This window comes from Heloderma suspectum, chromosome 12 (assembly GCF_057233095.1).
Source record: "Heloderma suspectum isolate Gila_16-S chromosome 12, 16-S_ref, whole genome shotgun sequence".
In the NCBI taxonomy this organism is placed as follows: domain Eukaryota; kingdom Metazoa; phylum Chordata; class Lepidosauria; order Squamata; family Helodermatidae; genus Heloderma; species Heloderma suspectum.
This window is the reverse complement of record NC_139469.1, coordinates 11,088,087-11,116,080: the sequence shown is the minus strand read 5'-3', so window position 1 is coordinate 11,116,080 and position 27,994 is coordinate 11,088,087. Positions and strand designations below refer to the sequence as shown.

Below are 27,994 nucleotides of genomic sequence, written 5' to 3'. Positions count from 1 at the left end.
ATATTCATTGCATCAGTGATGCTATCTAGCCATCTCATTCTCTGCCGTCCCCTTCTCCTTTTGCCCTCAGTCTTTTCCAGCATCAGGAGCTTTTCCAGAGAGTTTTCTCTTCGCATTAGGTGGCCAAAATATTTGAGCTTCAGCTTCAGTATCTGTCCTTCCAATGAGCACTCAGGGTTGATTTCCTTTAGGATGGACTGATTGGACCTCCTTGCAGTCCAGGGGACTCGTAAGCGTCTTCTCCAGCACCACAGTTCGAAAGCATCAATTCTTCGGCGCTCAGCCTTCCTTATAGTCCAGCTCTCACAGCCATACGTTGCTACTGGGAAAACCATAGCTTTGATTAGACGGACCTTTGTCGGCAAGGTGATGTCTCTGCTTCTTACTATGCTGTCTAGGTTTGCCATAGCTTTCCTCCCAAGGAGCAAGCGTCTTTTAATTTCATGGCTACAGTCACCGTCTGCGGTGATCTTGGAGCCCAAGAAAATAAAATCTGTCGCTGCTTCCATTTCTTCCCCTTCCATATGCCAGGAAGTGATGGGGCCAGATGCCATGATCTTAGTTTTTTTAATGTTGAGTTTCAAACCAGCTTTTGCACTCTCCGCTGTCACCCTCAACAAGAGGCTCTTTAGATCCTCTTCACTTTCTGCCATCGGGGTGGTATCGTCTGCGTATCTGAGGTTGTTGATAATTCTCCCGCCAATCTTAATTCCGACCTGTGATTCATCCAACCCGGCGTTTCTCATGATGTACTATGCCTAGGCTAAAACAAGGTTTTATGCTGGCTCCCTTCAAAGGACTATGCCACCCATCTCAGCCACCACGGAAAGAGTGTATGCGACACAGTATTTTACCCAGGTAGAATCATTGGTGGCTGAATCAGTCTAGACAGATTTTGGGCAGGCAGAACTCCCTGCTCCCTCTCCCAAGGCCCAGTCTGGCCTCCCCCAACCTAGTGCCCTCTAGATGTGTTGAACACAATGCCCATCATTCTCAGCCAGTGCAGCCTTGCTGGTTGTGGATGATGGGAGCTGTAGTCCTAAATCTGCAAGAAGGCTTGACTAGTCTACATAGGCAAGAGAATGAGGCGCTGGAACGCTCTGCGTTGCTTCAGAGTGCAGGGCAAGGGGAGATCCAGTTCTGGACATGCACCCCTATAAAAAAAGATCTCCCTGGAGGAAGAGTGGTCCTGTCCTATCCCTCTACCATGCTGTCTGTCTGCAGGAAAGGAGTTAACATAAGGGAGCACTCAAAGTGGCCGCCCCCCTTCTGTTTTTAGGCAGTATATTCTACTGAATGAGGTGCCTTCAACCACCTCACTCTGCTGCATGCATAAAGCAGCCCTTAGCTACAAATAGCAGGACTGGAGCAGACAAGAGCAATTCATCCTGATCTCCTAGGACCATGTGGGAGAGGATGCAGAAATGGGCTGAGTGCAAATACACACCTACAAACTACCGTGGAGAAAACACACAAGTTTTGCGTAGCTAACTAGGACCAACATATCTGTGTCATTTATTAAGCACAGTATATATATAAATCCCCACCCCACCCCCACATTCCTTTGCCCACGAGGCACAGAGACACTGCAAAGCTTGTAGCTGCTGAAATGGTCTTCCTAGGTGTGTTGAACCACAGGAAGAAAGTAGGCAGTGGAGGCTAAGCTGGTAGGCAGAAATCCTTCTCGAGGCTGGGAGAAATGCTGCTGTGAGGAGCTGCCTTTTCACTTAATGTGGAGGCCCTTCATAGCCGACTCCAAGCTCTGAAAAGGAAATGCAAGATGTAGGAGAGGGAGGGAGGAAGACTGGCATTCTGGGAGAGCGAAATTGGCAGCCGTCAAAAGGCCTCCAGAACTCAGCCAAACACAGAAATTGATCCGTTTCGGATCCAGGGCAACTTCCCTTGTGAATGTACACAGAAATCAAAGTGATTAACTGCTGCTTTTAGCCAAAGCTAGAACTGGCTTGGAAAGGGGTGGGGGGCAGACAAATTCTCCGGCCTTCTGTTTGCTTATTTTAAAAAATGAATTTCTCTTCTGATGTCAGTTTTCTTCATCGTTTCCCGTTAAGGCTGTCGTACGTTTGAAGGTGAGGGGTGGGGGAGGAAAGGAGGGCTATGATCCCATGAAAGTTGCATGCACCCACATCCGATTGAAATGGACAGAACTAAAATATACGTTGCACTGCAATCCTATATGTGTCTACTCAGAAATAAGCCACATTGAATTTAATGGGATTTACTCCAAGGTGAATATACAATTGTAGTGGGGGGGGGGGGTGTGCCCAAGTCTTCCTCCTGCAAGACTACTTAGTACACATCTGCACTTAGGAATGGTCTTTAATGGCTTCTCCTGTTGAATCTGCAGAAGCGTCACTTTCTAATGGTGGCAAGAAATTCAGAACTATGACTCCCAGGGTTCCACAGGGGAGGGAGAAGTTACCATGACAGAATGGCTTTTGTTTGCAGTGCAGACTTCTATAATAATAAAAGAGGATGTGTCTGTCTCTCTGCACCGTAGCTCCAAGCCCATGAAACCTGGGCACCTGAAACACGGCATGCATCCTAGGGGTTGTTTTGTTTTGAAAACTCATTAATTAATCTTAATTAAAATGTGTCTGTGGGTTTGAAGCCTGCAGCACCGTCCTCAGTCGACAGGTGTCAGACTTCCCTAACCAGCGCACAGTTTTGCAGACAGTGAAGGAACTTTGAAGCCAGGGAAGAGAAGTCTGATGTCCCCACCCTGCTGCCGTGGGGCTACAGGGTTACGTTTGCAAGCAGGAGTATAATAAGCGATCCTATACCAGATCAGACCATTTGTCTATCTAGCCCCCGGCTGCCAAACCAGCCCCCCAGATATGTTGAACTACACCTCCCATCATCCCCAGGTGTGGAAGATGGGAGTTGTAGTCCAACACATCTGCAGGGGGCTGGGTTGGGAAAGCCTAATCTTACCCAATATTATCTGCTCTGACAGTGGCTTTCCAGGGTCTCAGGACGAACAGGTCTTTCCCAGCACCTGTTGATCCTTTTTCACCTGGAGATGGCAGGGATGGAACCTTGGGCGTTACGCATGCAAAGCAGGCGCTCTTCCTCGGAGCCATAGCCCCATCACCTTAAGGGGTCCCTCGTCCTCCCTGCAGCAGTCCCATGGGGGATTTGAGCCGGTGGGCACAGCGCTCGAGAGCCCAAACAGTGGTGCCAGCAGGGCAGGACTTGGGGGCAGAGGTCCGGGACCCCATTCTGCAGAAGGGAGCCCCCCCAAACACAACAGGTTTGGCTTGCCACATTTGGAAGTAAGTAAAGGAATGCACATTATCATCTAAGATGGGTGCAGGACCTCAGGCCCCGGGGACAAACTCTGACAAACTCCCACTCTGACCCGCTGGGGTGCCCCAGAAGGCCATGCCTCCTTCCCCTGGCCCATCCATTTCCCCCGACCACCAGTCATTTGGTGGTTCCCCAGCTTTTGCAAAGTTTTTTCCCCGCTCTGAAAGCTTGAAGTGCCTCCCCTGAGGTTTAAGAACATAAGACGAGCCCCGCTGGATCAGACCAAGGGTCCAACTAGTCCAACATTCTGTTCACACAGTGGACAACCAACTGTCGATCATGAACCCACAAGCAGGACAGGAGCGCAACAGCGCCCTCCCGCCCATGTTCCCCAGCAGCTGCTATACACAGGCTCACTGCCTCTGGTCCTGGAGGTAGCACATGGCCATCAGGACTAGTAGCCATTGATAGCCTCCTCCTCCGGGAATTTCTCCAACCCCCCTTTAAAGCCATCCAAATTGGTGGCCAACACTGCATCCTGTGGCAGCGAAAGATGAGTTACTGGGCACTAAGAGCTTCATGCTAAAACACGCTGGTATTTCCAGTGTTTGGGGAACCTCCCCTTTTGCCTGCAGCCCCCCGCCCCACCCCTGGAATGGGATTTCTCTGAAATGGAATTTGGCCCTCAGGCAGAAAGAGGTTCAGCAGCCCTGCCCTAAGGCCATTTGTTCTAAGAATGCCCAAAGTGCACCACTGAGCCCGAAGGACCCAAGAACCGGGTGCCACCAAGGCAGGGACTGCAGCTCTGTTCTGCCTGCCCCTGGCCACCCAATCCTGACCGAGTTGCTTACCTTGATGTCCCAGATGCTCATGCCCCCATCCATTCCTGTGGTGCAGAACTTGGAGCAATTGCCTTTCCCGCCAGCCATCACAGAGATTTGGCTAAAAGAGAAGACAGATGCAGACATGATCCTTCCAGCACAGAAGCCCTTGAAGGAGAGGAGAGCTGCAGCAGACTGCAGGTACACAGAGCTACCGTCTGTAGGAGAGGGATGGCACCAAGAGCAGGGCCTTTTCCATGGTAGCACCCCTCCCTATGAAACTCCACCCCCAGAGAGGTGCACATACAATGGACCATCGGACCATCTAGCCCAGTATTGCCTACTGCAGACTTTCCCACCGTCGTGCCCTCCAAATGCTTTGGATTTCAACTCCCATCAGCCCAACCAGCATGGCCAATGGTCACAAATGCTGGGAGTTGTAGCAGGATGGCCACTTATGCACTACTAAAAAAGAGCAAATGCATCATCAAAAAAGAGGATGCCGGTTGGGATGGAAATTAGCATAGGCTAATTTATATGCACATGTATGGCCCCAGGCTGGCAAAGGGTGGTCTGCTGGGATTAAGACAAAGGTTTGCTGCCCAGTGTCGGATCTCCTGATCAGCTTGCTAGCAAAGGAGCCAAGGAAGGCCTTGCAAAACCTTAGCTTGTGGAGGTGTGGTCTTGGAGAGAGTGCTGATTTATTTATGCAACTTGGGTTCTGCAAGGCTTATTTTAGTTAGCTTGCAAAGTCTGTTGTTTCGCTCAGGTCTTGTACAACCTACCTTATTCCCCATAGCTCATTCCCCATGAAAACCCCATGGTTTTTCATTTTAAGGAAATGAACACTGACCAGAACCAAAGGCAAGGTTTAGAGATCAGGCTTCCGAGGCCAGGAGATCAGGTTTAAGAAGTGTTTCCCCCCTATTCAAGCTGGCAGCTCAGGTTCTGGGAGGCTGATCTTATTTCACTTGCCTGATGCTGTTCTTGTGGAGTGTGTCCAGGGTGGCATTGTTGGTCTCAGAGCTGGCCTTCTTATCCAGATTCTGGAAGCGCTCGCGAGCGGTGAGGCCACGCTGGGAGCTCTGTTTGGGGAGGTCCAGCTTCCCCCCAAAAGTCAGTGCACTCTGCTGCTCATCGTATGTGAACAGCATTGGGTAGCAGTCGTGGCCCTGGGCAAAGGCAAGCAGGGGGCAGCAGCTCTTGTGAGATATTTTATCGACATAATGCACTTCACATACTTTCTTAATGATCCTTACAACAGCCCTGTAAGGTAGGACCATTAATACATTTATTATCATCATCATCATATTTTTAAAAAGGCCAGAGTTACGCCTATCTCATATTAGCTCAAAGCCAGGAATTTGGAAGCAAAGGTTGATGACTTCACTGACCCGATCCGTGAGGATGTTGTGCTGTGTCACAAATTGTCCTTGCGCACAACCTACCCTCCAGGAAGTCGACGCTTTCCCTTGGTCTTTCAGGGGGGGATGGAGTTCCTGGGACCAGCAAAGATGCTCCACCTCCTAACTTGCTCTTGCACCAGCGACATACATGCCGTGTGTTACACAGAATTAGCGAGCAGATCTTTACCCCAAGGGAATTGCGATTTAGATAACCACACAAGAGAGTGAAGGCATGGAAATGGAGGCAGAGGTAAACAGAGGAAGAATAGAGGATTATTTAAGGGCCAAGCTAGATGAGACACCATTCACGCATTTAGCAATTGTGTGAATGGCTTTCAAAAAATTATTTATTTTATTTATTTATTGCATTTATATCCTCCCTTTTTTCCTCTTGCAAGGAATCCAAGGCAGCTTACATTATCCTCCTCCTCTCCATTTTATCCTCACAACAACAACCCTGTGAGGTAGGCTGGGCTGAGAGTCTGTGACTGGCCCAAAGCCACCCAGTGAGTTTCCACGGCCGAGTGGGGACTAGAACCTGGATCTCCCAGCTCCCAGTCCAACACTCTCACCACTACACCACACTGGCTCTCATCAACTCCCATCAGCTCATCAACTCCCATCAGCCCCCCAAAAAAGTACATTGCAGGCAAAAGGGGACTGGGCTGGAGTGGGTCCCAGGTATGGGGGGGCAAGGGGGCTTTAACCTTTTGCCCCCTGCATTTCCAGCCCAGATGGGGCCCGTAGAGACACATGAGGCTGTCACTGCAAAGGAGAGTAATTCACAGTGTGACCTAGCACGTGCAATGGTACAGTCCGCACAGGACTGTACCACATATTACTGCCGCACATTTGAATTGGGCCTGAATCCTCCCTGCGTCAATAAGCTCTTGGACAGAGCAAAGGCACAACATACCGCGGCCACCAGGCTGTTCTCGGTGATGAAGGTCACAGCCAGCAGAGGCAGCATCTCCGTGGACAGGCAGGCCACTCTGATGGGAAGAACAAAGCAAGAGGGGTTTAGCACAGATTAGCTGCTTCACAGCCCCAAAGTGGCTGGATCTACCACAGCATCTCCAGGTAGGGCTGGAAAAACTCCAGCCTGAAACCCTGGAGAGCCATTGCTGCCAGCCAGTATCGACAATACTGGGCTAGATGGACCAGGGTTCTGAGCCAGTATAAGGCCGCTTCCTATGTTTCCTATGTTTCACAGAATTCAGCTGGTGGCTGAAATGATTCCCGTCTGTGTTTAAAACTATGAAAACTAAAAGCTGCCATTATGGATCCATCACTTTCATTAAAATAAAAACAACCCTAAAAAAACACAGAAAGTTATCTGGGAGACATCAAGATCTGGACCACTGGTGCAGAACGTCAGGCCTGCAGGCCAAATTCAGCCTACCTGGGATTCCAGTCTGGCCCTCTGGGGATCAGAATCTGGCCCTCTGAATCTGTCCTCTGGGGTTCCCCAGATGGCCACACCCACTCCCCCTGGCCACACCCCCTTCCTCCACCCCAACCACGGATCATTTGGTGGTTTCCTGGCTCTTGCGCAGATTTTCTCCCATTCTAGAATGTTGAAATGCCTCTTCGAAGGCTTAGTTAGAAGCAGTAAGAGCTTGAAGCTAAAATATGCTGGCATTTTTGGTCTTTTGGCCCTGCCCTGCATGCAGTTGCCCTTGCCCACCACTGGAACGCAGCCCCTGAGAGCGTCTCCGAAACTGAATTTGGCCCTTGGGCTGCAAGAGGTTCTGCACCCCGGATCAAGACCTCACGGGTGCCTTTTGGTCTGGAAATCAGTATGGCCCAAGGCAGCAAGATCTCTGCCTCCAGCTGGACGGGGCTAGTTCAAATGCTAACACCTCTCAGCCCGCCACCCCCACCTCACTTACGCCATTTTCTTGTTGGCGTCCGCGAGGCAGATGGTACTGTCGTGCCCAACCCAGGCCACACGGCTACCACTCTCGGAGAAGCAGATGCTGTGGACCCAGCCGCAACTGCTGCCCGATTCGAACATGAGCTCCCCAAAGGGCATCTTGGACCCCCAGGGGGTGGGCAACGGCCGCTCCTCCACCTCTTTGATGTAGGCCGAGAAAATCCTGCAGGGCGGGAAAGAGAGGGAAGCCACAGTGCACTCTGGGGGATCCGGATACGCCCGATGGAGAACAGGAGCTCTTTCGGCTGTCGCCCCAATTATTCTACCCAATGTTTCACAGGCAGATAATGGGGATATTCTTGCCTATGTAAAACAGCCCCCTACAGTCTCATGCCAAGGACTGTCGTCTAAGTTCGCCCTCCACTCCCAATTGCACAGATGCAGAAGGTTCATCTCTGCCAGTTACCTGCTAAGTTCATTTAAGGCACAATCCTATGCATGTTTAGACGGAAAAAAGTCCTACAACTCCCAGCAGGATTGTGCTCGAACCCTGCTATATGTTCTATCCCAGCCTTCCCTGACATGGTGGCTTCCAGATGTGTTGGACTACAACTCCCATTACCCCCAGCCAGCACAGCCAATTATGGGGGCTGCAGTCCAATACATCTGGAACACACAAAGTTGGAGAAGGCTGGTTTATCCTATTAAATAATAAGGAAATAAAAATTATTTATCACATTTCTATACCACCCAATAGTCGAAGCTCTCTGGGCAGTTCCCAGTAATTGAAACCATAAAACGCAACACGATAGAATATAATTTAAAAGTTAATGTCCTATTTAATTCCATCACTTATTTTCAGCTGGAAGGAGGGTAAGGGGAGACATGATAGAGGTGTACAAAATTATGCCTGGTGTGGAGAAAGTGGATAGGGAGACATTTTTCTCCGTCTCTCATAAGACTAGAACCCAGTGGGGTCCTCTCATGAAGCTGATTGGTGGGAGATTCAGGACGGGGAAAAGGAAGGGCTTCTTCGCACAGCACATAGTTGAACTGTGGAATTCTCTACCACAAGATGTAGTGAGGGCCACCAACTTGGATGGCTTTAAAAGTGGGTTGGACAAATTCCTGGAGGAGAAGGCTGTCAGTGGCTACTAGTCCTGATGGCTATATGCTACCTCCAGTACCAGAGGCAGTACACCTGTGTACACCAGTTGCTGGGGAACATGGGCGAGAGGGTGCTCTTGCATTCGTGTCCTGCTTGTGAGTTTCCCATGCCCAGCTGTTGGCCGCTGTGTGAACAGAATGCGGGACTAGATGGATGGTTGGTCCGATCCAGCAAGGCTCTTCTTATGTTTTTATGTTCTTAACTGGTGCGTGTTTTGCCAGAGTTTGCGCTCCTTTTTATTTTCCTCATTTGGGTAAGATGTCCACATTTTACACACACACACACAGCCTCTGGTTTGCCTTTGATAGCTTTCTTGACTCCACTCATTAACCATGCTGGCATCCTCTTCAGCTTATGGGTGCTTCTCCTGATCTGTGGTATCCAAGTTTCTATTATCATGGTTTTACAATCGAGCCAAGTTTCTATTTCCATGGTTTTTAAAACAGGGAGACGAACTATTAAAATCTGGTGAGGGGAGGGGGAGGCTTCGGTTCTAGTTCAGGTTCAGCTGAAACTGAAGTTCTTCCAGCTTGGTTCTGATCCGGGACCAATAAAGGAATGGTAACCGGGCCAATACACACGAACCAAAATTTCTCCTGATGTCTAGCTGAAATCTTCTTCCCTGCAACTTCCATCCATTGGTTCTAGTCTTGAGTTATATGTTGGAAGAAAAGTGGAATGTAAGTAAGTACATAAAGTAAGTGCGTACAGTAAATGCGATCCCAGCCGGCTGTACAGAGGGGGATGAGAGAGAAAGAGGAAGCAGGACCATTTCACCAGTCCTGCTGAGCTGACTCATTTTTCCCCCCTCTTCCCTCCCCATTCCTTTTTCCTTGTGTGTCGTGTCCTTTTAGAATGTAAGCCTGCGGACAGGGATTCTCTGGTTTAATTGCTTATATGTAAGTCGCTCTGGGAGCCTTTTTGGCTGAGGAGTGACATAAAGATACTTTAAGGGCGCAATCCTGTGCAGGTTTAGACAGAGAAAAGGCCTACAACTCCCAGCATTCCCCAGCCAGCCTTACTACTTACATTGTAAGCCAGCCTTACAATGCATACTATGCAGACTTACCTGCATTTGAAATCACAGGATCCGGCTGCGAGAAGGACGTTGTTGGGGTGCCAATCCAAGCTAAGGATCGTCGACCGAATGGGCTTCTTGATATGCTTGCAAACCCACCTAGGAGACGAGGGACGAGACAGAACAAAGCAGAGGTTCCCAGCCCGATTCACAGCACTGAAAGCAAGTAAACCTCTCTGACTCCCCAGGAACTCCTTGCATGCCGCATCAAGGATCACCTCCTCCCCTTTGTACCTATGCACACCTTAAGACCATCAGCAGAACATCCTTCTCCGAGTGCCCCCTCCACCGGATGTGTGGCTACACAGTGGAGGCTGGTGGCCAATCTGCCTGGAGGGGCAGAAAGGAGTCACCGGAGGTGGGGCCAAGGGGTCAGCTACATGACAGAAGGACTTTTCTGTTGCCCCCTCCCCCCAATTATGGAATTGCTGTCTCCTCTGTGGGGAAGGGCAGCAGCACAGTGGCAGAGCTCCTGCTTTGCGTGCAGAAGCTCCCAGGTTCAATCCCTGGCATCTCCAGGTAGGGCAGAAAAATCTGCCTGAAACCCTGGAGAACCGCTGCCAGTCTGTGTCAACAGTACTGGGCTAGACGGACTGATGTTCTGACTGTGGGCTTCTTCACATGAAGCTTTTATCCTGCTATTGAGATTGCTCACTCACAGAAGTTTGTAGGTCCTTTACATTATGTCGTGAGCCTCCAGGACACATCCAGAGGTACTTCCTGGTTATTCCATCTCAAAAAGAGCCAGAAATAATGAGCTATCTATTTAAGTCGGGATGTTGTGCTACTAAAACAGCCAGTAGATGGCACTGTTTCACTGAGTTCTATGGAACCTTGAAAATTAAAAGCTTCCCCTCCCAGCAATCGGCTGTAAATGCGGAAAGGGTCCACAAGAGGACTGTGGGTTTTTTCTTTAATGTAAAGGCAGCCTCAGTATAAGGCAGTTTCCTATGTTCATATAAGGCTCGTGAAGTTGCCTCCATTGACAGCTTTTCAGCACCAGGCAAATACATTTTTATCCTCTCAGTCTGAAGCTGAAGCTCAAATATTTTGGCCACCTAATGCGAAGAGAAAACTCTCTGGAAAAGACCCTGATGCTGGGAAAGACTGAAGGCAAAAGGAAAAGAGAACGGCAGAGGATGAGATGGCTGGATAGCATCACCGATGCAATGAACATGAACTTGAGCACACTCTGGGAGACAGCGGAGGACAGGAAGGCCTGGCGTGCTATGGTCCATGGGGTCACGAAGAGTCGGACACGACTGAACAACAACAACAACACAGTCCTATGCATGTTTAGGCAGAAAAAAGTCCTACAACTATGGGCAGTACTGGGAGTTGTAGAGCTTTTTCTATGTTAACATGCATAGGACTGCATCCTTAATGTTCATAATATTTTAATTCAGGTTATATGAAATCCTAGGGAAAATATTACGTTTACATTGCTTCAGCTCTATGCAATTGCTCTCATGTTGGTGTTTATTGTGATATATTAATTGATGCGTGTGCAATTGTTTGTACTGCTTTTTACTTGTTGAATTTAGTGTTTAATTTGAGAGAGATCACATATACATAATACATAGACACATGTGTATGTTACATTTTATGTTTTAATAGTTTATTAACTGTTGCTCTGAGACCATTTTTGTTATAGAGTGACTCATAACTATTACACACACACACACACACACACAGAAATATGAAAAGAAATCAATCAAATTCTATGCTCACAACCCTTTATGTGAGATTGAATCCCAGCTTCATCCGTCAACCACACACTGAAAGCAGTGTTAGATTTTGACGTGCAGATGCTCATCATGATAGCCCCCATAGCCACACCCCCAATAACAGTTCAGAAATTTCAGGCATCTGTCTTGATCCATGTCAAGAAACCATTTCTAGCAGTTTTCATCTACACCAGGAGCAGGGTCTTCTGTAAAACTAGTGGGTCTTGATTGCCCATTCAGGATCAAGCCACCCCCAAATACTTTGCATTCCAACAGGGAACTATGTACTGTTGCTGGGAAAATCCATTTCCTCACCAGCTACTATGAGGATTGCAGCTAAGCACAGAGGAACAGAGAAGTCTGAGGAGTGGCAGATGACGTCTGCGTCCCTGAAAACCCTGCCTCCGTACGCCACTGGGCGAAAGAACAAGGGGCCATTTCAAACAATCTGCATTTGCCGAGACTCACCAATCATTCTCTTGCTCAAAGTAGCAGATGGAGATGAGTCTGGAGCCACTGCCGACGGCAAACTTGTTCTCTTTCGGAGACCACTTCACACAGCGAGCAGCACGGTTGATCCGCAGGATGACCAGCGTCGGCTTCCAGACGTTGCTCTTGAGCGTCCAGACGTAGGCGTTGCGGTCTGTTCCGCAGGTGACGATGCGGTTGCTGTCCGGGGCCCAGTCAATGCCTGGAAAGGACACAGAGATCAGGGGATGGGAGTCCAAAACAGCGCATTTCTAAAATGTAGCGCCTTCAATCTGATGTCTGGAGCCGCAAGTTTTAATTGGTACATTCATCAACAAAAACCAAACCAGGCAAGATGAGGGTAGGGAGGTGGGGAGGACCAGTTAGGGCCACAGCACACTAAGAGGGGCAATAACTATCAAGAGGGGCAATAACTATCAAGAGGGGCAATAACTATCAGTAACTATCAAGAGGGGCAATAACTATCAAGAGGGGCAATAACTATCAGTAATTATCAAGAGGGACAATAACTATCAAGAGGGGCAATAACTATCAGTAACTATCAAGAGGGGCAATAACTATCAAGAGGGGCAATAACTATCAAGAGGGGCAATAACTATCAGTAACTATCAAGAGGGACAATAACTATCAAGAGGGGCAATAACTATCAAGTTCTTTATCTGAAGCTTCATCTCCCCATTTGATTGATTGATTGATTACATTTCTATACCACCCAATAGCCAAAGTTCTCTGGGCGGTTCACAAAAATTAAAATGGCAAAGTACAGAATAAAAACAGTATAAAATATAAAAGCTTAAATCTACAGTATAAAAATACAACCAAGAATACAACCTAGCAGCAATGCAGAGATTTAAAATATTTTAAAATGCAGAGCTAAAATCCTAGAGTGCTAAAATGCTTGGGAAAATAAAAAGGTCGTTACCTGGCACCTGAAAGAGTACAATGCAGGTGCCAGGCAAACTTCTCTAGGAAGCTAATTCCACAGCTGGGGTGCCACAGCAGAAAAGGCCCTCTTCTTGGTAGCCACCCACCTCACTTCCTTTGGTAGGGGTTCCCAGAGAAGGACCCCCAAAGATGATCTTAGGGTCTGGGCAGGTACATTTGTTTCTCACTCTTTGATACTGCCCCTCTTTTTTCTTCTGCTAATACATACAAGTGCCAACTTTATACGATAATATATTCTCTACTGCATAAAAAACCGTCCAGCAGTCGGTGTTGTCAGGCCCCTGTCATGGCCCCTGCCCTTGCAGGGGTCCACTGCCAACCCAGAAATCCACCCCCGGATCTCTGCTCCTCCTCCTCTGGGTGAGCGAGCAGGAGCAGAAGCGAGGACATGGAGCAGCAGCCTCCGCTCACCTGGCCCACTCCCTCTGGGCAGTGGAGTGGACTGAGCCCAGAGGGAGGGGGCGAGTGTCTTTCCATTCTATTCTGCATTGGTCCAATCACATCGGGAATCCTGCGCCCAGTTCTGGGTGGAGTAAGAATTCCAGGGGCAAAGCTTCAGTCACCTGTATCGCTCTTTGCTCCTTTGCTGAACCGTTTTGTGAACCGCCCAGACAGCTTTGGCTATTGGGCGGTACAGAAATGTAATAAATCAATAGAATACAAAGGAGCTTAATAATACTTCAATTTAAATAAAAGGAATATATTTTAAGGGGTATAATCAGGGGGAGGGAACCTTTTTCAGCCCAAGGGCCAAATTCCATTTCGGAGAAGCTCTTGGGGGCCGCATTCCAGTGGTGGGTAGGCCAAAGGCAAAAGGGACAGGGCCAAAAAGGCCAGCATATTTCAGCTTAACGTTATTCCCGCCAGTCACTCAGCCTTTGGAGAGGCATTTCAACCTTTTAGACTGGGGAAAAATCTAAAGAAGACGGGAAACCACCAAATGATCAGTAGTTGGGGGAAAGGGGCTTGGGGCAGGGGAAGGAGCCATGGTCCTCTGGGGAACCCCAGAGGACTGGATCTGGACCGCAGGAGGGCCACATTTGGCCCCTGGGCCTGAGGTTCCCCACCCCTGGTATAAATAAATTCAAATCATGGTTAAAGTGTTGGACTAGGACTGGGCGGTCCTCGCTCGGCCATGATACTACACTGGCCCAGGGTTACAAGTGGACAACGCTGTTGTCTGGACCCTGCCGTAAGATTCCATGACTGAAGCAGGATAATGGTGCAATAAAAACAACATCTGGAAGCATCTTTGAGCTGGGTCTCCGCTTTTGCAACACTCACTTCTTCCCTAGCCCCCTCCACTTTCACCTGTTCACCTCTGCTAAGCCAAACCAATATCCTGGTCTCTTCATTCAGCATGAGTTTAAGTCAGGGGTGGGGGACCTTTTTCATCCTGAGGGCCAATCTACAAAATTAAGAAGAAGAAGAAGTTGTTGTTGTTCTCGGGGGGGGGGGGGGGACACACATTCCTTCTGTGGATGAGGCCAAAGGCAGAGTAGGCCAGGCCAAATGTGTTTTCTAATTTTAAGCCTCCTCAGAAGTAAGCAGGACAAGGCTTCTGCATGTCTACTCAGAAGTAAGCAGGACTGAATCACTCAGCAGCACTTTCAAACAGTATCCCAAATATCACACCCCTGCATGTCTACACACAAGTAAGCAGGTCTCCAGCCTGCAAAATGCATACCTTAGCTCTGTGCAACTTAAACTTTAAGGAACTGAAAGACACATGATTTGAACTGCAGTCCGCAGGGGAAACTAGAAGAATTTTCCTATGGAAAATGGCCAAGAGAGGGTGCCCATGTTCATGACATGCCTGTGAGTATTGGGGAACAGACACCAGAACTGGAATACCTCCTGAGATAATAGATATTGGACACTACCAACAGCAGGAGACAGGGAGATCTCATGAAAAGGACACAACCCTGTATGTTCTCCAGGACACATGCCACTTAAATGGACTGGTGTCGCAGCGATCCTTTTTCAATAGCATGCTCAGGACAACTTGTACGATGCATCATGCCCTACGTAAATCAGTGGCAAAGGTGGGTGGCGCCATTTCGATTTTCCACCTCAGATAGCATGGCCTCAGATAGCATGAATTCATTCATTCATTCATTCCACCCTTCTTCCGAGTCAGGGGTGTCAAAACTCCTTCAGGTATGAATTCCATTTTGCAGAAGGTATCGTGTGTGTGGGGGGCATTCCAGTGGTGGGTGGGGCAAACACAAAAGGGGCAGGGCCAAACATGCAGCACAGTTTAGCTTAAAGTTCTTCCTACCACTAACGAAGCCTTCAAAGAGGCATTTCAACCTTTTAGAATGGGTAAAAAACTGCACAAAAGCCGGGAGACCACCAAACAGGTGGTCAGGGAAAAGGGGGCACGGCCATAGATTGGGGCCCCAGGTGGGGTGGATTTGACCCCGGGGTCTGAGGTTCCGCATTCCTACTGTAAATTGCTCAGATTAACAAATGTGGTTTTCTACCACCATTTTGTCATCTCGGTAACCCTGTGTGGTAGGTTAGGTTGAGCGAGAGAATTAGAGTGTGAGGCTGCTCAAGTCACCCAGTGAGCTTCATGGCTGTGCAAGAGTATGAACCTGAGTCTCCCACTTCCTAGTCCATCGCTCTAACCAGTACACCACACTGCCACTCAGGACGGTGTTAAACATTTGTTGTTTGCCACCAAATTTTGGCAGCAAACCGTTATGGGGGCTTCAAACCAAAAACAAGCAGAATTTCTCACTTCTAACCATCCATAGTTGTTTGCCGCTGAAAATTGTGTGTGGCACGGTGCAGGGGGAGGGGGAGACATTGCCCAACCCGCTCTAGGAGGTAAGCTGTTGAAGGCCACATGCTGGCAATGGACAGAGGCAGAGCCAAAAATGGGAAGACCCCTCTTTTCTCTTCTCCTCTCCACGCCACCCCTTTTCTCTCTCTCTCACCAGACAGATGGCTCTTTCCAGAGGTCTCAACTCACCATTTTGCAAGGGGCTTTGGAAATTCAGTGGTGAGCCCCATGAAAGGAGGCCAGGGGGCGTGTGGCACTGTATTGCTGCAGGTTGCAGCCTGACCTAGGATGGGTGGCACCAGCAACAGGGATGTACAGATTCTGTTAAATCCATTCCGTCTGTGTTTTGCAGTTTGTTGTGCGTCTTTTGTTCCATTGTCCAATTATTGAGGGAATAACATTTTTTTAAACCAGCATTTAATTCTACTTGCGCTAATTCAAATTAGTGCTAATGCGCACTTGCGTTAATGAGCGTTAGCAGGAGTGCGCATTAGCGCGGTGCACAAGCCTGCAGAATGCTCGCAACTAAAAAAAAGCCAGTCTGATGTGGAATCCACAGGTCAGATTCAAAGAAATCCAAACTTATTTAAATCCATTCCATCCGTGTTTTGCGGCTTGTCATGCGTCTTTTGTTCCATCGTCCGATTATTGATGGAATAACATTTTTTAAAACCAGAATGTCATTCTACTTGAGCATTAGCACAAGTGCGCATTGGCGCAGTCTGCAAGCCTGCAGAATCCTTTCAACTCAAAAAAAGTGGTCTACTGTGGAATACGCAGGTTGGATCCATAGAAATCCAAACTCAGTTGAATCCATTCTGGATTTCTCTCACATCCCTAACCAGCAGCACTAACACCATACACCGCGCAAAGCCCTAAGAAGTGGGTCCCCAAAGGCATGTTTGGACTAAAGGTGGAATCTGGGTCTGAAAAGCCTGAACAAGCTAAAGGAGCTACAAGAGATGTCCTTTTGTGCACCAACCTCTTCCAGCAAGAGGCATCGGAAATCCCCCTCACCTGTGACCTGTCCGTTGTGCTCCTTCAGCTCATGGACTTTGCTCCACTTTGCCCCATCTTTCTTGTAGATGTGAACTTCATGGTTGTTGGGACAGATGGCCAGTTCTGCAAGACAGAAGACAAAAAACGGCAAACCGTTATCCCGCTAAAGAAACACATCTCCTCCCCTGGTACTGAGCCACTCCATTTGTAGCACGGACAAACCCGAGGATCTTTCTTGGCTCGACAAGAAGAATTTTAAATTTCTTTCTTCCATGGCACAAAACAGAAACATTGCCGACTAAAAGGTGGTTCAGAGAAGGATGGATAATAAGCAGATGGCAACAGCATCCTCTTTCATGCACTTACCGGGCCGGGAAAGTTCTCTGTGCAGTGCGAAAGCACATGTACAGCGCAACCCTCCCTGCCACGTAGCCACAGCTGGCGTCAAGGGTCGGCCTGGTTGGGCACCTGCCGAGGGCCCACACCCCAGCAGGGGCCCACTGACAAGAGCCCCCTGGAGGTGTTCCTCCTCTTCATCACTGCAACCTGCTTGTTCACTTGCCTCGCGCTCTGGCCCAGACAACGGTGGGGGTGAGGAGGAGGAGCAGGAGACGCCACAGCCTCCGTGCTCCCTGGCTCTCCTCCTGTCAAGCAAGCAAGTGGGGGCAATGATGAGAAAGAGGAAGAGGAGCAAGAGCGGCTGGTGACCATGGCGGTGAGAAGCGAGACTCACTGAGGGAGGGACCCATGGAGGGTGGCTGTCAGGAATGAATCTGAGCGCGTGGAGATGTCTGGCAGCTCAGATTCGGAATCGGAATGGGAACAGCCAGAACAGAGGGAGGCACCCCCCCTAGTGAGCCCGGATACGGCGAGACTTTCTTCCCTTGACACACAGATGGCCCACCCTGAACAGCTCCTCCATTCCTCCACCATGAGAACTCAAGTTTCGGAGGGCAAGGAGGAGGAGGAGGGGCGTGACTTGAGGGATGCTAGGGTCCGTCACAGAGCGAAGCGGGGAAAGTGAGGGGCAGGGCTCAGACGCTCTGCCAGGCTGGCCACTCGTGGGAGCCAACGCAGGAGGGAGCCACCCCAAGGGAGGGGCAGCCCTGCGGAGCTAGTCTGGCTGAGAAATTCATGCCCAGACTGCTGGCAACTTCTCTAACTCCACTTCCTCTCCTCTGTCGATATTTGTAGATGTGTGGATTAGCTGGCTCGATGCAGTTGACTAATAAAGTAGTGTGGCCTGAAGCCTTGTTTCCTGGAGTGTGTTGACTGCGAAGGGGGAGGACGAAGGAACAGTGACAGTGCCTTGCCCAAGGGCGCTGCTCATAACTTAACATGTGAGATGGATGCTCCCTAGAGAGGCCTGTAAGCGTAGCGTGTAAGCCCAATTGCTGAAGGAGTTGCACCAGTTACCAGTTGTTTTCTGAGCCAAATTCAAGGTTTTGCTTTTGACCTTTAAAACCCTATATGGTTCCAACCCAGCCTATCTTAAGGAGTGCCTCCAGCAACACCAGACAGGCCGCTTAACAAGATCAGCCTCGGATGGCCTTCTCTCTGTCCCATCAGCCAGGACAGCTAGACTGGCGGGGACGAGGGAGAGTGCCTTCTCTGCAGTGGCCCCCACTCTGTGGAACTCCCTCCCTAGGGAACTCCGCCATGACCCCTCTTTAATGAGCTTCCGCCACGCATTAAAAACGTGGTTGTTCAGGCAGGCATTTGGGATGGGTTAGGGTATTTTAGAAAATGTTTTTACTTTAGAATTGTATTGTTTTAAACTGTTTTATTATATACTTTGTCCATCGCCCAGAGTGGCTGGGTGACCAGCCAGATGGGCGATTAATAAATTTAATAAATAAATAAAAATAGCAGAATCTTTCCCTCTCCACCCACCCTTTCCAGGAGGCAAATCGCACCCGTTCTCCAGCACACAAAGGACATCGGGGGCAAAATAGGTGGATGGACATAGCCAGTTCTTGCAGGCGTCCAATTCTGGACGCCACATTTTAAGAAGGACATCGACCAAGGAAGGGAGCCCCACCCAACCTGGTGTCTTTTGGTTAATTTGGATTTCAACTCCCATCAAGCCATAGCTAGCATGGCCAATGGTCAGGAATGCTGGGGGGTTTAGTCTGAAGAACAGCAAACAGGATGGTGAGGGGGGGTCTGGAAAGCAAAATCTGAAAGGCTGTCGGGCAGAAGATTGAGCTGGCTTGTTCTCTGCTGCTCCAGAAGGCAGGACTAGAACCAGCGGGTGGAAATTGCAGGGAGGCAGCTTTCGGCTTAAAACTAGAGAAACATCCTAATGGTAAGAGCTGCTCAACAGCGGAACAGACTGTCCCTGCCTCAGGAGGGGGTGGGCTCTCTTTGCTGGAAGTGTTTAAACAGAGGCTATGAGGGATGTTGTAGCTGCATCCCACATTGCACATCCTGCCTTGAGCGAGGGGGTTGGACTAGATGGCCTCTAAGGCACCTTCCAACTCTATGATTCTATGGTGCGTGAATGTGGCCATCACCGATCTAACACCAGGGAGAAAGAGAGACATTGTCCAAATGCTTGGATTTCCAACAGGGTTGAGAAATCCAGTTAGATATTTCCATGCGTGGACCAGCCCTGGGAGAAACAGAACAGTACAGCCTGCCCTTGGGCACTTTCCAGTCTCTCCCATGCCCTGGTCTCATTTCTCCTCCCAATTCCCCTTCCTGCAATGTCAATCCTTGAAAGAGGGAGAAAGAATGAATGTGCTTTTTATTCTCAGGGAGAATTGTGCAATCCTTGCAGTTCTTTCATATCTCCACAGCTGGGGAGGAGGAAATACTTTGCCAGGGCATTCTATTAACCCACAAACAATGTCCATACTCTCTCTCTCTCTCTCATGGCTCTGTTCATGCCACTGACAGTAACATTCTGTTCTCTCACATCTACCCCCAACCTTCTACCTCCATGGCTGTCACTGGTCTAAGAACTGGGTCTCCATATACCAAATCTCTTCCCAGTTATGGTAAAATAAAATGCATAGAGTCGACACAGGGCTGCCGCCAAAAATGGCAGCCCTGCATCATTATCCTTCCCCATAGTGTGTAACCGACCTGCATTGTTTCCCCATGATTCACTCCACATGATTGGCTGCTGTTGGCAAGGAAGGGGAGATGACATGAGGAAGTCAGACTAAATAGTATGGGGAACAGTCACCAAGAAGTCCCTGTCTCCCCTTCCTACCAAGCCTGCCTCCGATGATGGCAGGACAGGGAGAAGGTAAAAAAATGAAGGACTGGGTCCTCAAATGCATGTTTGGGCTAAAGGTGAGCCCCAGGCCTGAAAAGGCTGAAGACTACAGTAAAGCTGTACATATTAGGTCATCCTCCCCAAAATTGATGCCCTCCAGATGTATCATAGACTGTATCATAGAATCGTAGGGTTGGAAGGGGCCTACAAAACCCTCGAGTCCAGCCCCCTGCTCAATGGAGGAAGCCTGATTCCCAGGCGGTCTCCAACCAAGTACTAACCAGGGCTGACCCTGCTTAGCTTCCGAGATCAGATGAGATCAGGCACATCCCCTATCAGTTGATCTGTTTTAGACTACAACTCCTATCACCACTGGCCATGCTGGCTAGGGCTGATAGGTGTCGTCCAAAACATCTGGAGGGCATCAGGTTGGGGAAGGCTGCCTTAGATGATAGACAGCTTTTGGACTGGTCTCTGTTCTAGACCTACCCCGAACCACTAGACTTCACCTCCTCTTCTAGGCTCCACCCCCAGGCTCCCTCCAGGCACCAGAACTGCTCAGTTCAAGAGGTGACACCCCTACAGTTGGGGAACCTAATCGTGAGAGCACTTACGGGTTCTGTCCTTGTTCCAGGCGTGGCAGCTGATCGGCTCCAGCAGGAAGCTTTGGTAAGCCATGGCTTCTCAACCTGCACAGAAAGAAAAGCTCATATCTTTCAGGTCACACATTTAGTGGTTCAGTTTATTTATTATCCTTCCCTCCTTTCCAAGGAGCCATGGCAGCATGCATAGACTTCTCCCCACCCCCACCCCCCTGTTCTTTATCTTCACAACAATCCTCTGAGGTAGGTTGGGTAGAGGTTGTGTGACTGGCTCAAGGTCATCCCATCAGCATCATGGCTGAATTAAGATTTGAACCTGGTTCCCCCTATCCGAGTCCAACAAACACTCCAAACAGGACACCACACTGGTTCCCCCCGCCCCAAGCCTTTCAGAGACAATGAGTTGCAATTAGCAGTTAACTAAGAACCCGGTGCCTGTCTTAGTCTTGCTGGAAAATGACATCCTGACCCACAGGCTCTGCTTCCTAGTCTCCCGAATGTGGTGGTGAGCTGCCCATACTCACAACCGAGGGAAACGCACTTTGCATATGCTCTGAAATACCTTATTTATTACTACTTCACATTTTTCTGAGCTGCCCGCCAACAAATGAGGTGAGGCAGATGGAGAAAAAGAGGGCCTTTTCAGTGGTGGCACCTGGTCTTGGACTGACCTCCCCTAACAGGCTGGCTTGGTGCCTATGCTGTGATCTTTTCGGCAGCAGGTATTTCCAGGTTTTTTAGTCCTTTCATTTTGTTTTTTAATCCTTTGCATGTTTAGACAGAAAAAAGTCCTACAATTTCCAGCATTCCCCAAATTGCAGGACTTGTTTCTGTCTAAACATGCATAGGATTGCACCCTAAATGTGTTATTCATTGGGTTCATTCCGGGTTTACTTTGGGTATATTCCCAATTTAAAGGGTTTACATTATGTTTTCTCATGTTGTATTTTAGAGGTTTAATTTTTGTGAACTGCTCAGAGAGCTTTAGCTACTGGGCGGTATAGAAATCTAATAAATAAATTAGGGATTCCAGAACTGATCTCCAGCTTAAATTATGTTCCGCATACAAATTTGATAAATGAGAAAAAAAGAGGCTTAAACTGCATTGCATTTATCCATTTTGCCTACTCAATCATGCCCTGAAAGTTTGAGTCTCTCTTTGTGGCTAGGAGAGATTTTCAGTACGGAATTTGTTGAGCTCTCCTGGAAACAGAGCATCAGGACAGAGACCTGGTTCTCCATCTCCCAAAAATACAACTCCTTCTCCATCTGGTGCCTTTGACTCCAAGCTGTTACTGAGAGGAAACCAAGCAGCCCTGATAACCTTTAAAAACAGGAAGCTGGCTCCCAAAAAAGAAAAGGAAAGGCATGGAGGACCTCTGTCTCATTCGTTCTTAACTTTCCTTTCTGCAGCCAGTTCCTGCCTGGCAGAATTAAGGGGTGCTTCCAGACCAGGCTTCTGTCCCACAATTGTCCTGCCTTGTTCACAGAATATTACTGGGGGTCCAGATGACATCTTCCACTCGTAACCCTCCTGTGTTTTCCCACCACTTCTATCTTTTTTTCCTTCCCACAGAAAACCCGTTAAGGAGGGAAAGACTGAAGAGCGGCACGATGCCTTTTGACTGGTAGCAAGCCATCCAAGATGATCAGGGAATCTGGGCTGGGCGTTTATGTTGCCCCTTTCATAGTCATGCAAAAGGCGGCATTTTGTTTAGTGGTGCAGCTTGTAGCTGGGGGATGCTACATTTGCCAAAATTTCCTCTCTTACGCAGCTATTCAACGGTTCCTGTCCTCTCACCACAACGGTATTCAAACTTTTGTAGCATTGGGGAAGCCTTTATGGGTGGCAAGGAAGCCCTTCATGTCGCAAGGCATTCTGGGAAATGTTCTAAGGGACGCATTCGATTCACACAGGTCCGTCCTGTTGGGCTTTTATATATAACCGTAGCCCTAGTTATAGATGTAACTAGAGCAGCCTTCCCCACAGGGCCGGCCCTACCATGAGGCAGAATGCGGCAGTTGCTTCACCCTTCTCTGGCTGATGGAGGGGGCTAATTTGGTCTCCCCCTCACTATGATGCTGTTCTTGGGAAGCAGGGAGGCATCACTTGGGGGGTATAATGCATCTTGATTTGGGTGGGTGCCTCAGGCAGCAAAATGCCTTGGGTTGGCCCTGCTTCCCCAACCTGGTGCTCTGTGGATTGCAACTCCCATCATTCCCAGCAAGCATGGCCAGTGCTGGCGGTTGCAGTCCAACATTTCTGGAGAACACGAGATTGGGGAAGGCTGAGCTAGAGAAAGAAAGAGGAAATGCAGTTTCTTAACTACGAGCAATTTGAGAACACCATATAAGGCTCGAGGCAGACTTATCAGAGTTGAAGGTGGTGTGATAGAGACTTCGTGGTCTGTGGCAGAGGCCTAGGCAGGCTCTTGAGCTTAGTTTTGTCATGCCTGCTCTTTTTAACTCGCTGTTAAAAGGTATCCAAAGTGGCTTACAAATAAACTGACTGCTGCTGTGTGATCTGCTTGATTTTTTTCCCCCTAGAACCCCCATCCAAAGCAGCGCCTTGCAAAAATTCCCAAAACCCAGCAAATATCAGCGGCCAAGGATCGTTTCAGATCTGGAGCTGCCTTGACAATAGATGGGCAACCCGGCACCCTCCAGATGTTTTGGAATACAACTCCCATCATTCCTGACCATTGGCCATGCTGGCTAGGGCTGCTGGGAGTTGCAGTCCAACACATCTGGAGGCCGCCCAGTTGAGGAAGCCTGCTCTGTGCACATCCTTAAACCGACATGGTTTGCCCGCCTCCAATGGGAATTATGACAAATACTTTCTTCCAGGCAGTGAAGTCATCATGATTGTTAGCCAGACAGCAAAATATTCAGGATACAAGAACCCACAATGGTCTCCACCCTGCCAGATACCTTGTTTAACTGTAAGGAAGGAATATGAGCCTGCAAGAGGGTGTCTGGATGCTAAACAGAACAAAGCGCCAACTGACTGTTCCCTGGGACTGCAGACTCTGGTCTCATCCATCGGCCAGATAGTACCAGGGTCCACTGGGAAGCTGCAACCCCCTGCCTCTCAGGAAGAACATCGCAGCAAGGGGGAGACCAAACTAACCCCATCCATGAGCCAGAGAAGGAACAGCTGTAGGAGCTTTTTTTGCCCTTCCCTGCCAGAAAGAACACCTATAACAATTTTAGGAGTGGGTGACCGGGTTTTGCGTTTTTCCTCCTCCTTCCCAGTCCCTTGTCCTTTCATGTCATGTCTTTTCGTCTGTAAGCCGGAGTAAAGGCACTGCCTCATTATTACTCTTTGTGAGCGCTCTGGGAGACTTTTTGGGCTGAAGAGTGGGGTAAAAATGCTGTCAGTCAATCAATCAATCATAACGGTGGGCTTAGCCTAAGAGCACCACATTTCATAGGTTCGTTTTGGAAGCTGCCAACTCGGTTCTGGCACCGCAGGACGAAGTTGGCCAGCCGTTTGTCGTCGTTGCTTCCCCCCACCCCCAAGAGGTGGGGGGGTCCCTTGCACATTTGCACACTGTGTTGCACTTGCATCAGATAATGGGAGCGTGGGAACGGAAATGTCTTTGTAACCTTAATATATGCAGGTGGAAGCTGCAACAAAACGTTGCAGCTTTTCTTCACTCCTAAATGAAATGCTCCTGCTCAGGGTTCCCGCCAGCCATTCCCTCCAAGCAGGACACTCCACCATTCATCTAATTCTGCACCCCCCTCAAGTCCTGTCCCCCCCCCACCCTCAATTGTCATGACTCTACATCCCATGGCTAGTCCTTGTTTTTGTTTTTTAGATTTTTAGACACAGAAACATAGAAGGCGGACTTCTCTGAGGGCCAGAGTTTCTTCTTAGGTGCAATAGAGAATTTTAAGACAGAAGCAGCATTGGAATGTTTCTTTGAGACACATTTGGAGAAAAATAAGTGGTCCCTGAGGAAGGGAAGTCCTTTCTCAAATGCACTGGGCATAATAAAGGTTTTTTCAGGCAGGCACCTGAAAATATTCTCTCTTCAGTTTTAAGACACATAAGTGCCTTCCCCTCTTGCTGTTTCCTTGGCCCCCTGGTGAACTTACTGCCCAAGTGCTATATTAGTGATGCACAACGGTTCGGATGGTTCTTTATGTTACAGCTGGAATTGGACTGAAGAGCGCTTCAAACAGAGAACTGCCCTTTGTTTCAAAAACAAAAAAAAAGAGGACTCATGGCCACCCTACCAAGGAGTCACCCAGGTTGCTTGCCCCAAAATTCGACTCTCGGCACAGCCCTGTCACATTTCTATGCAAAACTCAAATGCATACAAGATAAAGGACAAATTCCAGGAGGGTTAAACCAGGTTAATCTGTTACAGCAGCCATAAAACAAAAGAATATATGGATTAAAGCCTGCTGCATCAGATGAAAATAACATTTTTGTGCCTCTGATGACGTGGGCTTTAGTCCACGAAAGCTTCAGCCGCCACTAGTTTTATGGTGCCACAAAGGTCTCCATTGTGAAAGCCTTCCTTATTCCAGCATTGGGTTTAACAAACAAATCCAAAAAAAACCCACTTTTTTTTTTAGAAGTACCTTGAACATTGAGGAAGTGGCTACAGCTGAAACCCATCAGCTCTCTCAGAAATTTAACACTGCCGAGACCAAGGCAGAAAATGAGCCGGACACGTCTCCGAGCATTGAAAGCGATGCTAAAGCTCGGACCGTAAGATGCACGTCCAAAGATCATTGGGGGCACACACACACCCCAAAACAAGAAAAGGTTAAAAGGCACAATGCCAGTCCTCAGACTGCAGGCCTCGCTGCCCCGAAGGGAGGCTTCTCGCAGACAGTTTTGCCCCCCTGAAAAATACTGAAAAGGAAGCAAAATTCTTGTCACACTGCCACACTTTTGAGCCAAATATATGCCAGGAAGCTGGAAAGCGGGTGGGGGCCGTTTGGACCCTGGCCAGCCACGAAGCCGAGCTGGGAAGCAAGTCTTGGCGGAGCAGGCGAGGAGCTGTCTCCTGTCTGTGCTAACTTACCTTGAAGGCGAGGAGAGAGCGGGTGAAACAGAGCCCCTCGCCTCCCTCGCCTCAGTCTGGAAAAAGAGGCCCGCTTAGTTCATGGACTCTGAGCAGTCGACATGAACGGCAGCACAGCTGAGCCGGCCTCAAAGGAAACGCAGGAGTCAGACAGGGCTCTGTCTCGGACTTCCCTTTTCGCCTCAGAGAAAAAAATATAACCACTTCCTTGCGTGGGTGTTGGCAGAAAGAGAGAGGCAGTGATGCCTTCTCCACAGCCAAGAGCAGCCTTGCAGGCCCAGACTGCGAGGAAAACCCAGTTGGGAGTGTGAGCAGGGGGTTGGCTCAGCTCTGCCTAGGCCTCTCCTTTCAAGGGCTGGGCTGCAAAGCACTCTTAAAAAGTCATGTGGAAATGCACAAAAGGAACTGGCTAAATAAGATGTGTTATTGGCGATGGGGTGGGGAAGGAAGGAAGGATTTTGCAGACGTGTGCTTCTCTGTGGTGGAACGGGGCCAGGCCTGGCTCACACACGCAAACGGGCGGCCGACTTAAGCCGTCGGCGTTGCACGCCTGCTTAATTTGGAGCAAATAGCCTGCCCCTGTTGAAGGTAGCTGGACTTACTTCTGAGTAAACAAGACTGCCTTGTCGGAAAATGGGAGGCTTTTCTTCTCTGTATGCTATCCGCTGAATTAAAGCAATCTGAATTGATTGTAGAAATTGTAGTAGACGGATCCACCAATGAAATGTGCATAACATTTCATATCAGTAAGTCAGTGCCTCAAAGACTACCTGTCTCCATATGTACCTCCCCACCAAAGATACTCAGCAGAGGGTCTCCTTTGGGTGTTCCTGCCCCCTGAGGTGAGAGGTGGCTCCCAGAAATGCAGGGCCTTCTCAGTAGGGGCACCCCAATAGTGGAACACTCTGCCCAGAGAGATTCGCCGGCCACCTACTTTGTCTCAGTGGTGCCAGGGAAACCCTTTTTTATTTTCCCAAGCTTTTTAGATACCATTCTAATCTTACTGACTGTTTTATACTGCTTTGGGGATTTTGCAGCCTTTTTATTTATTGGTTATTGATTTTTTTGTGTGTTTACGTTTGAATTTTGTTCTTTCTTGTAAACTGGCCTCCTGGGAATATGATTAGAGGGTGGTATAAACATGCCTATACGAAATAAGAAATAGTACTGAAAAGCATAATCATCATCTAAGCATAAAGTTTGCACTTTTGTATCATCACATTATTTTCTGTGTTTTCAGATGGTGTGGGCATATGCAGGCCCCATCTTAGAACAGGTCTTTTCCCAGTCAGAAGCACCCTGGGCTTTTTAAAAAGGAAAAACTTAACCCCTACCTCCAGAGCTATTCGTCAGCTAATCCTCATCCAGCACCATCAGCATCATATCCTGTCCCCATGTAATGGATGGGGGGGGGGGGAAGTGCAAGGGGAGGAGTTGCCAGCTGTCCATAAAAAAACATGGCCTGCTCTTGTGCATTTCACACCTGCTTTGAATATGCCCCAAACTTTGCAAATGAAGTTTTTCAGGCTAGGGGGATGAGCATCATCACTTGCTGATGGCTGCAAAGGAAGATGGTGGAAAAGGTGCAGGAGCAGAGGCTAATTTAAAAGTTGGCAGCCCTAAAGGTTTTGGGAAGCACTCCTGTTATTCACCCAGAGTGGAGAGACAAGCTCCAAAAGCGGCCTGCCTAATTTTAAGAATAACCCAAAAAGAAGACAAATCACAGATCAGATTGGCTTGCAGAAGCAGGATTCAGTCCAGGAGGCAGCATGGGTGAAAAGCGAAGAGCGGTGAGAATCACCTGGGCGAAACCAACAGCTGCATGAATGGGTCACCCTAGAACTAGCCTATGCAGTTTTATGTTCGGCTGATAAATAATCACCTCCCAAATGTGTGAAAAGCATCCAAATGTACTTACAACTTACAAATGGAGGGAATGCCCCCCCTTCACCTCCATCAAAACATTTTCTGTTGCAGCTTAAGCACAAATAATGCCCCACCCCACCCGCTGCAGCCCTAAGCACACTTTCTAGGCAGGAAGTCCCATTCAACTCAGTGGGATTTACTTCCAAGTAAAGAGTCACAGGACCAGGCATCTTCAATTATTATGCAATCACTTAGAACAGCCTTCCCCAACCTGTTGCACTGCAGATGTGTTGGGCTACAATTCCCATAAACCCCCAGCCAGCATGGGAGTTGTAGGCAAACAGATGTGGAAGGCACCGGTGGGGGGAGGCTGACTTAGAAGATAAATTATCTGCAACTGTGTTTGGGATGCCGGCCATATGACCACGGAAGCGTCTTCGGACAGCGCTGGCTCTTCGGCTTAGAAATGGAGATGAGCACCACACCCTAGAGTCGGACACGACTGGTTGGGGACACCTTTACCTTTTTATGTTTGGGAACAAAGACCTCAGCTGTCAACAGTAGCGTCCTTCCGAAGTCTGTTTCAGGCAAACTCACCTCCCCGCCACCTAACACCACGAACAATCAACGCTTTGCTCTGGAAGGCACTTTTTCCAAGCTGCTGCTCACTTCCTCCTTTGGGCGGGCC

General features: G+C 48.8%; 2 protein-coding genes across 5 annotated transcripts in view; one reads left to right on the top strand and one right to left on the bottom strand.

Annotated features, from left to right (window-relative positions):
* Positions 1-17,178, top strand: part of PDAP1 (PDGFA associated protein 1) — a 36,092-nt gene extending 18,914 nt beyond the window's left edge. For both annotated transcript variants that reach the window (XR_014785526.1, XM_084818333.1), the window contains exon 7: positions 17,147-17,178. The gene's annotated coding sequence lies outside the window, so the exon portion shown is untranslated. The remainder of the gene's footprint in view (positions 1-17,146) is intronic.
* ARPC1B (actin related protein 2/3 complex subunit 1B) lies at positions 73-27,994 on the bottom strand. Of its 3 annotated transcripts, none has more exons than XM_084818329.1 (10): positions 27,829-27,994; positions 20,408-20,482; positions 16,586-16,690; positions 11,812-12,034; positions 9,608-9,715; positions 7,387-7,593; positions 6,411-6,486; positions 5,064-5,260; positions 4,119-4,209; positions 73-1,762 (listed from the first exon to the last, which is right to left on the bottom strand). In XM_084818329.1, the coding sequence occupies exons 2-10, from the start codon at positions 20,469-20,471 to the stop codon at positions 1,724-1,726; spliced, it is 1,110 nt and encodes a 369-aa protein (XP_084674455.1). In that variant the 5' UTR covers positions 20,472-20,482; positions 27,829-27,994; the 3' UTR covers positions 73-1,723. The 3 variants fall into 3 exon arrangements, with proteins under 3 accessions (XP_084674455.1, XP_084674456.1, XP_084674454.1); XM_084818330.1 differs by having other exon boundaries at positions 27,904-27,994; XM_084818328.1 differs by lacking the exon at positions 27,829-27,994 and adding an exon at positions 25,441-25,624.